Below are 14,329 nucleotides of genomic sequence, written 5' to 3' on the forward strand. Positions count from 1 at the left end.
TGGTAGATGAGAAGCTGGACATAAGCCAGCAGTGTGTGCTTGCAGCCCCGGAGGCCAACTGTGTTCTGGGCTGCATTAAAAAAGGGGTGGCCAGCAGGGACAGGGAAGTGATTGTCCCCCTCTACTCGGCTCTTGTGAGGCCCCATCTGCAGTACTGTATTCAGGGCTGGGGCCCCCAATACAGGAAGGATGTGGAGCTCTTGGAGCAGGTCCAGAGGAGGGCACTAAGATGACCAGAGGGCTGGAGCACCTCTGCTATGAGGAAAGGCTGAGGGAACTGGGATTGTTTAGCTTGGAGAAGAGAAGGCTCCTGGGAGACCTTCTCTTCTCCAACCTGTGGCCTTCCAGTACTTGAAGGGAGTGTATGAACAGGAGGGGCAATGGCTTTTTACAAGAGTGGACAGTGATAGGGCAAGGGAGAATGGAGAGATTTAGACTACATAGATAGGGAAAGGGAGACTACATAGATAAGGAAAGGGAGACAGGAGAGATTTAGACTACATATTTGGAGGAAGTTTTTCCCACAGAGGGTGGTGGCACACTGGAACAGGTTGCCCAAAGAAGTTATGGATGCCCTGGAGGCATTCAAGGCCAGGCTGAATGTGATTCTGGGCAGCCTGGTCTGGTGGTTGGTGACCCTGCACATAGCAGGAGAGTTGAAACTAGGTGATCATTGTGGTCCTTTTCAACTCAGGGCATTCTGTGATTCTACGATTCTATGATTAAGTGAAACTGTAGAAAAATTGGATGGTTTCATTATTCTGCTTGGCAATATACTGTCTTCTTGGCAGGACAGTGATGGGGAGGTATGAATGGAGGGACAGAGGCTGGGGCACTTCTTACCCAGGCACCATATTCAGGAATATCTGCACTGATCAAAACCCAGCTCCCATATCTTGGTGCTAGATGGTCTGAATTTGCACATATTTGATTTGCTCCCATGTTCTCCTCCAGAAAAGAACTGGGTAACTCGTATGAGGTGCTACTTGTATGAGTCTGTTTTGGAGGCTGGTTTCTATGAACCCACAACATGCCAGTCTCTCTGCAACCATCTGACACATGCCAAGTTACCTTGTTCAGCCTGTCCTCCTCTCAGGGCACCTGCTAGCCTTCAGCTTCACCCCATGGAAGACACACCACCCTGCCATGGCAGAGGCAAGCTGGGAATCATAGAATCATAGAATCACCAAGGTTGGAAGAGACCTCCAAGACTATCAAGATTAAATGTCCACTTTTATCAATATTTTACACTAAACCACGTCCTTCAGTACAGCATCTAAAAGTTTCTTGAACACAAGCAGCACTCACAGCAATGGCCTTGGGGCCTTGGCTGCATTAGGGCATGGACAGGAGTAGGCCCAGGCCCAACACAGAATGCCTCTTGCTCACTGGCTGGTACATGGGCAACCATCTCTTCTTTACCAAGAAAGAAGCAGGAACACTGGCCTGGCAGGCTGCTAGCAAGATAACAACTTGTAGCTACAGGGTATTGGAAGAGATTTATCCTAGAAGTATAGTGCTTGCTGTCTTCTCTGAGAATGTATTGATGCCACAATACTCATTACATATCCTGACCTCTGACAGATGTGAGCAAGGGCCCTTCTTTTGGCTTCTCCTTTGGTGACAGTTTGGCTATTCTGTGTCAGACTAGATAAACAAAGCACAAATAGGCAAAGAGCCTGCTCTACTCATGTCTGCTAGCCTTTCTTACTTTAGTCATTTTAATCTAAATGGCTCAAACGTGTCTATGTGTTAAGATGAGTAGCTTTCTGATGCCAGCTTAGTTCAGCAAGCTACCTGCCAGCAGTGAAAAGCAGTGCATAAAGACTTCCCTCCTGGAAATACGTATTTGCGGTAAGTGGTGTAAGAGAAGAGTCTTGCTTCTAAAACAAGATATGTTACATTACACATTGGCATTTTTTAATATACGGAGTGTGGTGTTTAACTGTTAATAAATATACAGGCTTAAAGTTAATCAAAGGCAGTTACTAAACACCAGGCATGTGCAGCTGGTTTCCTTTTTAAACAAAGACTTGGGCTCAGAGAGGGGAATTACATGGGGCAAAAAAAGACGAAAGAGAAAAAAAAAGGCTTAGGTTTTTTTGTTTGTTTGTTTGTCTTTTAAACCTAGTAATGTTACTTCAGTTAATTCCTATTTCATGGAAGAATTTTATTATATTTAATACTTTAGATTTGTAATTGCCTATCAATTTTGGTCATTTTTTTTTACTTTGGTACCACAGTAAAGAGGATTTCTGACTGTGAGGGATTTTCCCAGTAGGAAAAGGACAAAATAACTGAAAATTTCACCTAATCCTAGGCACATTAGACAAACAGTGAGTGTTGGAGGGTGTTAAAATCAACACCTGCATGCTGGAGATAAATACACTAGTGTCATGGAGAGTGTCTTACTGAGCTGAGCAGGAGCAATCCTCTTCCCTGGGAGCAGTGGTGCAGTCCTTGGGTTCCCTGGGAATGATATGCAAGCAGTGTTGCTGTTTCTGCTTTGCCTGTGTTGTTTATATCATGCTCTGTTACTCCTACCTCTTAGTGGGGTCTCTTGCACCTACTAAGGCACTGGCTTACACCACAGAGGGTTTTTTTGGTGGGAGTATAAGCTCTTACTACAGGAAGCGGAGCAGGAAAGGATCGAGATTTAAGAAAGAAGCAGTAAAATGAGGGGACAAAATAGTGGAAGGAAGGTGTTAATCAGTTTTCACACAAAAAGTGAAATTACGTTTTCAGCGCTTCTCTGATTTGGATCCTTCTGCCAGAGCCTGTCCTAAAGGTGAGATGTCTGGCATTACTCTGTAGTCAGAGGAGTCTGCTAATGTTTGGTTTTGGGGGGGCTCAGGCACTTATACCACTGGAATCATTCAAGTCACCCAAGAAGCCTTGGAAATTTTCCTCAAGGGGCTTCTTCCTTTCCATTTCTGTTTTATGTGAAGTCCATTTACACTCAGTGGAAAACTAAAACTGACTCAGAGCACCCTGAGATCAGTTCTAACCAGCAGCACATGTGGGAATCAGGCAGAGCAATCCTATCTTGTGCTTGGATCTCTCAGAGGAACTCCCTTGTGGGAGCACAAATGCAATTCTAAGGTTGGGGCTTTCTTAGGCAGGGAGGACTGCTACTTATCTGTACAACCCTGTGTAGATAAAGTGGGATAGAAATACTGCTACTAAGCAATGTAAGCTTTGAGTGCAGGGCTCTGGGGGCAACTAATGAGCACCTTCTTTCTTCAATTAGTCCTTTCTCTGCAGCTTTACTTCCTCTTTGAAAGCAGATAATTTCATTTTGCAGTAGAGAGTAAGTCTGCAGCCTGCAGAAATAAAACAGGCTTTGACTTCCTATAGCTTACCACCTCAGGGGTGTTCTGGAGTTATCTTCTTCGTTTGTGCTTTTTATGTGTTCGTGTAAAGATGGACAATCAATTACTCAGTACAATTAAAGCTATGAATTATTTTTGAATAATTATTTGCTGTCCAATTCTCTTGTGTGTGCAGAAATTTTCCATTCCGTCTGATCTAAGAAACAAGGTTTAAAATGACATTGCTTCTGCATTGTCTTTCACCTCAGCATCTGCATACCTCTGGAGACTTTGTAGAGCACCAGCATGGAGGAGGAAGATTCACACTTCAGTGGACAGTCTTTGATAACTTCTTCTGATGTTTTGCCACAGCTTAAGCCAGCAGAGACCTGACATACATTCAAATTGCCAGGTACTGACAAATAGAGAAATAAGATAGGAGAAAAAATTACTATGTGTCCTTCTGGATTTCTAAGTGCATGGCAGCACTCTCAGAGCATCAGCTCATCTTTAAAAATCCTGGGTCTTTATAGAGCTTCACTTAACTGAAACATGACACTCATTCTGTACGTTAAAAAGGTGGATCTTATTTACACTGACCTTGTTTCTGGTCCTCCTGTTTGCTCCCAATGCAGTATTGAATACATTAGGGACAAGATTAAGAATGATCACTCTGTTTAGAAAAAAAAGGAGTGTTTGTTTAAACCACTGGCATGAGTAGCTGACACATCTGACCTTGTCAAGTTTGGTAAAAAGATACAGGTTTTACACAAATACACTTATAAGCACAGATACATACATACACATGTGGGATCCAGTTAAATTAAGGCCAGAGTGGGAGTACTCCTGAGGCAGTTCAAAGAGCTGATAAACTGCAGATCTCCGGAAGTCGTTAACACAGCAGCAGGTGAAGAGATCTGAGAATAGTACTGCATGGGAATAATTCAGAATAATGCTACATTAGACAAGGGGAAAGAAGAAACTGTGTAAACTGTGGCTGTGTTTTGAAACTAGAATAAAATAAATAATTGGGCTTTACTGATTTTCCTTATGCAAAAGGTGATATACAGGAAGGGAAAGAATTAGCAGCAAAAGAAATAAGGAAATAGACATACTTCCATTGTCTATTTCAATTAGTCAGGACACACAATGCTGTTCCTGTACTTACAAGTTGGGGAGCACCCAAGCATTTTATCTGTGGTTGCACAAGATGATCAACTGACACAGGATATAAACCAGTTATGCATGACAGAAGAGGTGATGCCCAAAGGTTTGTAATGAACAAACTCAAAATGCACAGCAGTGAATGTGAGTACATCAAACTACAGTAGACTCATAACTCACAGACAATTACTCAGCCACACCTAAAGTCCTGTGCTGCACTCAGATTTCTTTCTAGATATTTTGTGACTGCAGTAGAACACAATAACAATGAACTTAAAAAGACGTTGCTGTAAGAAAAGACCAAAAGGTTCTAGGGAAAAAAGCGGTGAGATTTCAACATGCTTAGAGGTTGGTGCTGGTGAGTGTACCATATGCCAGTTAGTGCATCCTTATCTGTGGACAAAGTCCTTTGAATGAACACAGAAATGGCTAATCTTATGTAAGAATCAGAAGGTATGAACCATGGAAATATTCAGTGTTTGTGGAATTCCTGCTTTCCTCTTAAAAGGGAAAAAGCTGAATTATTGCTAAGGAAATAAAAATAATGACATTTCTTAGCTGCTGCTCTGTGTTATAAACACAGCCTACATTGGTGTGCCTTTTATTTGCTAGAGAATTAACCTTTCTAATTTTCTGCTTGAACAGTCCCACTTGGGTTCAAGATTTAGAAGACAGCAGGAAATATTCACTGAAAGTAAAAAATACACCTTTTTTAGACATGCAAATAATATGACTTTGGAAGTGAGATCTATAGACACTTGATGCATACTTGAAGCATACACACACTAGCCTGGAATAAAACCCATGTTTCGTTTTGCCCCTTCCTACTTGCTGAAAGCCCTGCAGATCCTCTCTAGATTTCCAATATCTTTCTAGCAAAAACGTGCAGTACACAGAAACTCCACAGGCAGAGAAGCAGTAATATCTCTTTAAGTATTGACCTCTGTGGCTGCCCCTCTGAATCAAGGAGCACGGTGAGCATACCATCAGTTCATCTCTGCACAACAGCTTCACTTCCACTTCCAGAAAATTAACTTTTAGAGCCTTTTTTCCTTCTCATTCATCTTCCTTCATCTGCCATGATATGCTTCCCTCCCAATGGGTTTTGCTAGAAAAGGATCCTACACGATGGTATTAAGAAGACAAAAGAAAATTCCACTCGCCCAACACATTCAAACTGACTTCAAAGTTCCCTTCCTGCTCTGCCTGATGCCTTTCGGTGCAGCTTAGTGCAAAATCTCCCCGCGATGCTCTAAACCACTGCTTTCAGACCAGCCCCGTCACAGCCAGAACACCGCACCGCCAGGCCCGCGGCGCGGAGGCTGCTGGGACATTCCGCCCTCTCCCGTGCGGGGCTCCACTTCCGGCTTGGGGCTGGAGAGCCGCTGGCTGCTGGCCAATAGGAGGGCCGGGCGGGCAGGTGCGGTAGTTGCTGATTGGCCGAAGGGGGGGCGGGGCGGAGGACGCCGGGAGCGGACGGGGCGCAGGCCGGAGAGCGGGGAGGATGCGGTTGCGGCTGCGCTCGGGGGCCTTGGCTGCCGGCTGCCTGTTGGCCGAGGCGCTGGGGGTCGCGCTGTTCCTCCGCGGCTTCTTCCCGCTGCCCGTCCGGTCCCTGCCGCGCGGGGAGGCACGCGCAGAGCCTCCCGCCGAGCCGGCCCCGCCCGGCCCAGGTAGGAGGCTGGGTTGGTCCGCGGTTTCACGGTGCTCTCCGGTGTGCGAGGGCTTCTGTGCTTTGCAGTGCCGTTCCGAGGCGCTGTCGTGTTTCAGAGCCTGCTTCCGAAGTAGCTTAGAACAGAGGTAGTTCTGTAGGTGTAGGGTTGGTCGCTGTCTGCAGTTTCTGCTTGCGAGGAGCCTTAATCATCGACTGTGGATGGTGATGGTGAACCCCTGACCTCCAGGGAATGGCTGCACTGAGCTGTGTTTCGGCCAGGCGAGGTGACTGGTAGGGCATGTGTCTGCTGCTTGGTAGGACATCTGTCTGCTGGAGCAAGGTTGTGGCGGCCCTAATGAGACCCACTGCTTTTTGCCTCCTGTCATTGCTATTTCTGAGTTATACAAAGGCAGAGCCTTGGGACAGGCTCACTGACTTTGTAGAGGCAGTGGGTGGAAGAGACGTTTGCCTAATTCAGAGTGTGGCATCACAACATTAGTGAAGCAGGAGTGCTGTAAAGCTCTAATCTTACAGGCTTAAGCTGAGGCTGCTAAACTGCAGTTAAGTATTTAGCTGGAGATTACCTAAAGTGTCAGGGATGTCTGGTAGGTTGTGCTATAGAGATCTCAATATCGGGTTTAAGTATGAGTGAAACTTTGTATTCCCATGTGAACGTTAGCTGTAGATGCTGGGGAGGGAAGAGGGACCAGACAATTGGGCTTTGAAAAGTCTGGTTTGACCTGGAGAGTATAAATGTGTGCAGACATCTCTACAAACTCTTAGGTTAACTTTAGATGTGTTTGTAATCCTAGGAAAAAATACAGTGATGGGAATGGTTATTTCCTCTCTGGAGTTCTTGTGTTAGATCTTGAGTGCAGAGTGATCTCTTGGTCTCACTAATAAGCACTTAAAGCCACTGCATTGCTTTCCTAACCTGTGTTAGACAATCATAGAATCAAAGAATGGCGTAGATTGAAAAGGATCTTAAAGATCCTTTAATTCTGATCCCCCTGCCATAGGCAGGGCTGCCCCCCACCAGACCAAGCTGCCCAAGGCCCTGCTCAACCTGGCCTTGAATGCCTGCCAGTTTTGAGCACTCACAGCTCCTCTAGGCAGCTGTGCCAGTGCTTCACTGCCCTCTGAGTAAAGAATTTCCTCCTAATGTGTAACCCAGATCTCCCCTCTTTTTGTTTAAAGCCACTTCCCCATATCCTATCCCCATCAGACCATGTAAAAAGTCCATCCCACTCCTGCTTATAAGCTCTCTTTAAGTACCAGAAGGCCACACTGAGGTCTCTAAACAACCTTCTCTTCTCCATGCTAAACAATCTCAACTGCCTCAACCTTTCTTTAAAAGACAGATGCCTTAGCATCAGCCTCATGGCCTCACCTGTTCCTGCTCCAGCAACTCCATCAATGTCATTAGTGAAAGATGTTGAAGAGTGACAGACCCCTGGAAGACAACACCTCCTGTGATCAACCTACATGTGGACATAGAGCCATTTACCACAACCATCTGACTGCAGCTATCCAATTCTTTATCCACTGATACTGTCCCTTCAAATCCATAGCTTTACAATACAGAGTTAACAATGTGATGGGGGAGTATGTAAAATGCCTTACACAGGTCCGAGTAAATTATGTCAGTTGCTGTCATTCCATTGTAGAAGGCCACTAGATTGGTCAGGTATGATCTGCCCTTGTTGAAGTGGTGTTGGGTGTCTCATAACCTCCTGGTCTCAGATGTTAAGGCACACGTCTCCCAAGAGGACCTGCTCCATGATCTTCCCAGGCACAGAGGTGAGGCTTGCCAGCCTGTATTTCCCCAGATCTTCCTTTCTCCTTTTCTTAAAAATGGGAGTGATGTTTCTCTTTTTCTAGTCACTGAGGGCTTCACCTGACAGTCATGGCTTTTCTATTAGGGCGGTGAGTGACTTGGCAACTTCACTGTGCACTTCTTTCAGTACTCTGAGATGCATGTCATCAGGCCCCATAGACTTGTTCGCATTCAAGCTCATCAAGTTGTCACAGACTTGCTCTTTTCTTACAGTGGGAGGGATTTTGCTCCCTCAGTCTCTTCTTAGAGGCTCAGGCACGTGAGAGTAATGGGAAGCCTGTCTGCCAGTGAAGACTGAGGTTAAGAGCTAGTTGAGTACCTCAGCCTTTTCCATGTCTTGTTGAAATTTCTCCCTTCTCATTTATTGGAGAGGGGAGGTCTGTCTCTTCTGACCAACATACCTATAGAATCCTTTTGTTATTTTTCACATCCTTCCCCAAGTTCATTTCCACTTGCACTTCGGCTTTCCTGATCTCATCTCTGCATGTCTGGATGGCCCTGATCTTTTCTTCTCAGGCCACCCATTCCAGCTTCCACTGTCTGTACATATCATTTTTTATCTTCAATTTGACCAGCAGTCCTTGCTCAGCCATGCCAATTTCCTGCTTCCTCTGCCTTATTTTCTCTGCTGAGACATGGATAGCTCTTGTGCTGTTGGAAAGGTGTCCTCAAAGAACTACCAGCTCTGTTCCATTCCTATGTCCCTAAGGAGAGTTTCCCAGCAGATCCCATCTGGTAATTCCTTAACCAGTCTGAGGTTTGTTTTCATGAAGTTCAGAAGCCTGACTCTGGTCTTTGCTAGCTCCTTATTCCTTGAAATCTGACTGCCTCCAGTCTTAACCTCTTTTTAAAAAGTTTGTGGTAGAACCTTCTGTTTTGTTCACTGCTTACAAACATTCCCTTTCACGTAAAGTAACTTTTATAAAGAACTGTAGCAGACATAAATAAGCATTCCACATCCTAAGAGGTGCACATGGTATTCAGCAAGTTTTCCTTCCCTAGATAAGTGGGGCAAAGTCAATTATGAGAGAAACTTAAAGGCACAGTGCATCCAGTTCTGCCTTCTTGTTTTTACCTATGCAAAATGCATGAATGCCAGAGCAAGCCTGCCAATTTAGTAATTCAAGTCATTCAGAAACGACGTTTTATTTTTTGTCAAAGTGACTGGGATTTACTTTTTTGTTGTTGAAGTTTCCCTCTCTCCTCTGCTGTGCCTGTCTTTAATTTCTTTACCTGGAAAAATCAGTACCGCTAGTGAGTTCCTGAATGTCAATATAGTGATGCTTAGGCATGCACCTAAAATACAGTTTCTGAGCTTATTTTTAAATTCTTAGACACAGAACTATCTGTGGTCTTCCCAGCTTATCAACCACTTAATCAGAAACGCATTTTGCTCTAAAAGAACATGGAAGCTGTAACTTTATATAATGCATGTTACTGATCAACCGCTGTGTTGTCTAGGAAGTCATCTGTGAATGGGATCCACTCTGCTTTTATCTCTGTACTCCTCTTTTGTCTCTTGGTAGACACATGAGGCCTGTGGAGGTTTGGCCCAAGCCTTTTGCTGTAAAAAGGAAATGTTGCTGTATGACTAAGCTGAATGCAAAAGAAGAAAAGAGGTGGGCTTGAAGGCGTGTCATGGGCCATTGCTGGAGGCATGGCTGTGCTGTGCTCTCTGAGCACAAACTAGTTTTTTCAGGGTATTCTGGAATTGGATTTTGGCCCAACAGCTGCTGTTACCTAACTATCCTAGCATGCAAACTTCAACTCAGAAGGATGTGAGTGTGTACAAATCTTTTCACTTCCAATGTCAATGAAGTTCTGTTTATTTCTTTGTTACTCCTGCTCTCTGATGGTGAGATTTGATTGAGAGGCACTGCTTGAATTATGTTCTGTTATGCAGGCCTGGATATTAGCACAGGTCAGTGCAGTATTTTTTTTCTTACAGTAACTGTAAATTGGATATATATAGTTCAGTCTAGTTAACTTAACCAGAGAAATTAGAAACTGTTCCTTTCTATCCCTTTGAACTTTTTGTTATGGAGTTTTTTCTCAATTCTTGCCATTTCTCATAGTGCACTGCATTCATTCTTTTATGTTTTTCTTCCTAACTACTGAATTTGTGTCATTCTTGTGGTGGATGACCTGAAAACTCAACTTCCTCAGATGAGGTCTAATATTTGCCATTCTTTGCAACTTCTTGCTTTGGAATGTAAAGTTAATAAAATAACTTTGAGGCACACATTTCTGTGGTGCAGCTGTCCTTTAACTTATGTCTAGCAAATGTTAAAATTTTTGATGACTTAAAATACATTCTTCTTCTTGTTGTGCTTTAGGAATAGTTTCCAACTGGACCAAAATTCCACCACCACTTTTCAAAAAAGTTGTCGTTGTCCTGATAGATGCTTTGAGAGATGATTTTGTCTTTGGATCCAAAGGTAAACAGTTCATGCCTTACACTACACAAGTTATTGAAAAAGGGACATCCTACAGTTTCATTGCTGAAGCAAAGCCACCCACTGTGACTATGCCTCGAATTAAGGTAAGTTTCCCTTTAGGGTTGCGTCATTGAAGAAAACTGGAAAGATTGGTTTGTTTCATTTGCTGAGAATTGGTGTAAAGAGGTTTTGTGATATTACTGTTAATCTGTAGCTGGAACTTACTTTGTTGCAGTAATGCATGTGATGTGATTGTTATTTGCCTTGACCCAGATGTGCTTCCTGCGGAAAAGGTCGGGCTGCAAAGAAAGTAGAGAGGATAAGTGAGTGGTGGTAGCTTTCACTTACGGCACTTTGCCTTGTTTTGTTCCTTTATTTTATAGCTCAGTGGTAGAAAGCTCTATGAGAATCAGTTGAGGACAGTTATGGCCCTGGTGCTAGCTTAGATGGTGGGCGCAGTCTTTTCATTTGTAATCTTGGGAAGGCGGCCACATGGCTAGCAAATTTTCCTATTGTCTTCTTTGCAAGAGCGTTTTTGTTGGTGTTTCTCACTCTGTTCTGATGGGAACTTCTGATGGGAAGTCTAGTTGTATGTAAATTTATGTTGTTCCAACCTCAACATAATTAAAATTTGAGTTTTGTCTGTAAATATTTAGTCATCCTGTTAGTAATGGATCTGAATAGCAAGGCCAGAAAGAGACGGAGGAGAACACAGTCTGGTAGCTTTTCATAGGTGGACTTCATTTTTTTCCAGAAGTTTCTTATTTCTGTTATGAGCATTCTACCATTGTTAGTTTTGTGTTAGTTTAATTTACTTAAGCCATCTACACAGTCTTACTGGTAATTTATTGAGCCATTAAATGAAGGAAATTTCAACTGGGATACAGAGTGGTTTTGCTTCCCACTGATTAGAAAATGTAATTTTTAATTTCCTGCTAAGCAGGTAGTATTCCTGATGCCATTTGCCAATTCTTGGCATCGTATTGTGACAGTTGGTATGATCTAGCATGGTAGCTCATATGTTCTTTTGCCCTATAGTTTCAATGACTACATACAGTAATCTCTTTCCTCTCTGCTTCATTATTTTCTCTAACACTAATATTTTATTTTGGGTACTGTAAACTTTTCAGTTTCTGTTAATACATCTCTTGTTTTATGTAGGCTTTGATGACGGGTAGCATTCCTGGTTTCATTGATGTTGTTGTGAACCTCAACTCTCCAGCTCTAATGAGTGACAATCTAATATGGCAGGCAAAAGCAGCTGGGAAAAGAATAATCTTTTATGGTGATGATACTTGGGTAAAATTGTTTCCAAAGCATTTTGTGGAATATGATGGAACAACGTCCTTTTTTGTGTCAGATTTTACAGAGGTGAGAGGCTTTTTATAATCTCAAGTTAAATAATATGTGTACAAACATGTAGTGACGACTTTGGAAAATGGAAGAATGAGACTAACCTTGTTTTGAAACACTAACCTGGCAAATAAATAGAAATTGAATTGTGTCTTTTCAGTATTGACAGTCTTGAGCTAAAGACTTCAATTCTTCATGCACAGGGCACTGGAAGTGTTTGGGTCATACAGTAATGGGTGATGCGTTACCTACCGTGTTTAAAATGTCACTATCCATGGTTCTGGTTTCCTAGTGCATTTGTGTTACAACAGGCCATCTTTAAAAGGCCTGCTAATAGATTGTCTTCTTTTCCTGGAGGCATATTTTCTACAGTATTGCTTTTTTAGGTTTAAGATGAACAGTGTTTCAATGTTTTGGAAAAGATGGAACATAAACAGTAAACAAAACAAATTGTGAAAATTCTTTTTCTGAGAATGCTCAAAGAGTAAATGGGCTAGCAGTTCTAACTCATGTTTTGAAACTGATTTGTGAAGTCTTGTGCCACTAACACAATGCTACTGCCATATATACTTCTTCATGTTTAAGGAAGTTAGATAGGCCTATTGTGAATGAAAAATACTTCTAATTGGTTGTCTTAATAAGCCTTGTGGAAGATTCAAAGCTTGCAGAGTGAAATGAAGCAAATGTGTTGCTAGATCTGATGTTGCAGATGCAATGTTTAAGTGTTTTTAATGCTCAGGGGAATTGCATGCAACTAAAATGAATTTTTAACTTAGACAGGAGAACTTGGGATAGACACCAAACAGAATTTTTTTAAATATTTAATTATTGCTATGCAGACAGTTTTTTTTTTTTTGTCAGCACTGTTTTTCTCCTCTGTATTTCCTAGCTCCAAAGAAAGGCTGTTCCCTGTACCTGCTTCTCAGAAGCGATAAATCAGAGGTGTGAAAGGTGAAAGTGATTAAAAATGTTTTGAAAGAGTTTTCAGAAGTGTCTGTGAAAGCTTGTCAGTTCTGTATTCTCTGCTTTATGTAATCTGGTCTTTGACAAACAAGAGGGATTGAAATGGGGTGAAGAATCTTTTTTTTTTTTTTTTTTTTTTTTTTTTTAAGGTAGTCTTTAACTCTACCTAGCAATGAAGTGATCAATCTGATTTTTTTTTTTCTTTTAACTTTGTGAATGACTAATCCTCGTTATCTTTTAGAGAACTTTCATGAGCAGTACAAAATAATCTTTTTATGCTTTATACAGAAGGGAAATATTCTATGCTTTTTACAAAAGGGAAATTATTATTTGTTTTTCTTTTGTTTCTGAGGTTGATGATAATGTTACTAGACATTTGGATAGAGTGTTGAAGAGAGAAGACTGGGATCTCTTAATATTACATTACCTTGGATTGGACCATATTGGACATATGACTGGGCCAAACAGCCCACTAGTGGGACCAAAACTTCGTGAAATGGACAACGTCTTGAAGAAGATTCATATTTCTCTTCTGTCAAAGGTAATATATCTTGTTTTTGGATGAAAATCTGGCTTTTATAGAATTGTATTGCATTAATAGTATTCAATGCCATTGCCTGTTCGTGAGTAGTAGTTTATTCTTAGATGGAGGTGAGTGTTTTTCTATTCTTTTTCCTTTCCTGCCTGTTCTCCAGTTAACAATGATTGCATTGTTGATAGCATTTTAAAGGATTTACTATCTGACATAAGTAACATCTATTAACTGCAACTACTGAATAGTTGTGGGAAATGATTTCTGCTCGATCTGCAGGAAGAGAAGTGGAATATGAGCAAAAATTCTTATTGCTCATGAATGAAAACGGTAGTTGATGTCCTTTTTAGTAATTTAATTTAGCAGAGCAGTAATGGGTTTATGTAACTATGTGTCTTGTTTTTATAATCAGGAAGGTATTCCTAATTTTCAGATATTGAAAAGTATCAAATACAAGTGGAGTTTGTAGATGTTTTTTCTCAACATAGAACATCAAATTAGCAAATCTGAGTCTGTTTTTAAAGTTGGAGGTAGAAACTTATCTAAATAGTCTGGATGTTGAAATGTACAATCCTAATTCCAAGTGGCCTTAAGCTTATTTATTTTTTTAGACAGCTGCAGTTCAGATAGCTCCTCATAAAACTTCAGTAGTGTATCTGTACAAATGGATAGCGTACAATTAAAGGAAAAGTTATAATGCTGTTTGTGAAGGTTATAATCACATGTATCTTGGTGCACTTTTTATGCAATGATTTTGCTGACAATCTGCAAATCTTTCTTGCAGTTTTAGAATAAGGAATTAAGGAAAGCAATTTTCTTCTGAATGTAACAGGTACTGGAGATGACAAAAAACTGTTTTGTTATGAAATGACGACATTTGTTGTCTTTTATTTGACAGCTCAGAAGTGCTGGACAGGCCTTGCTTATGCTTCTGTTTCTCTGCTTTCAAAAATAGACATAATTTGATATCAGTCATGACAAATTTCTAACCCAAAAACACTTGAAAGATTAGAGAAAAAATTTGAATTTTACCATCTAAGATTTCTCTTTATCATTTAAAACTTTAAATGTTATAACTTA

The 14,329-nt window shown here is 41.6% G+C and overlaps 1 protein-coding gene across 4 annotated transcripts in view; it reads left to right on the plus strand.

Annotated features, from left to right (window-relative positions):
* Positions 1 to 5,922: 5,922 nt before the first annotated feature.
* The window catches only part of PIGG (phosphatidylinositol glycan anchor biosynthesis class G), an 85,382-nt gene continuing 76,975 nt past the window's right edge, over positions 5,923 to 14,329 (plus strand). For 3 of the 4 annotated variants that reach the window (XM_048930831.1, XM_048930834.1, XM_048930832.1), the window contains exons 1-4: positions 5,924 to 6,145; positions 10,300 to 10,505; positions 11,563 to 11,772; positions 13,070 to 13,258. In XM_048930831.1, the coding sequence (XP_048786788.1) occupies positions 5,980 to 6,145; positions 10,300 to 10,505; positions 11,563 to 11,772; positions 13,070 to 13,258 (771 nt within the window). In that variant the 5' untranslated portion in view covers positions 5,924 to 5,979. Of the gene's footprint in view, positions 6,146 to 10,299; positions 10,506 to 11,562; positions 11,773 to 13,069; positions 13,259 to 14,329 lie in introns of all 4 variants that reach the window. The other variant, XM_048930833.1, reaches the window with a different exon arrangement.

The sequence above is a fragment of the Lagopus muta genome, chromosome Z (assembly GCF_023343835.1).
Source record: "Lagopus muta isolate bLagMut1 chromosome Z, bLagMut1 primary, whole genome shotgun sequence".
Classification (NCBI taxonomy): Eukaryota; Metazoa; Chordata; class Aves; order Galliformes; family Phasianidae; genus Lagopus; species Lagopus muta.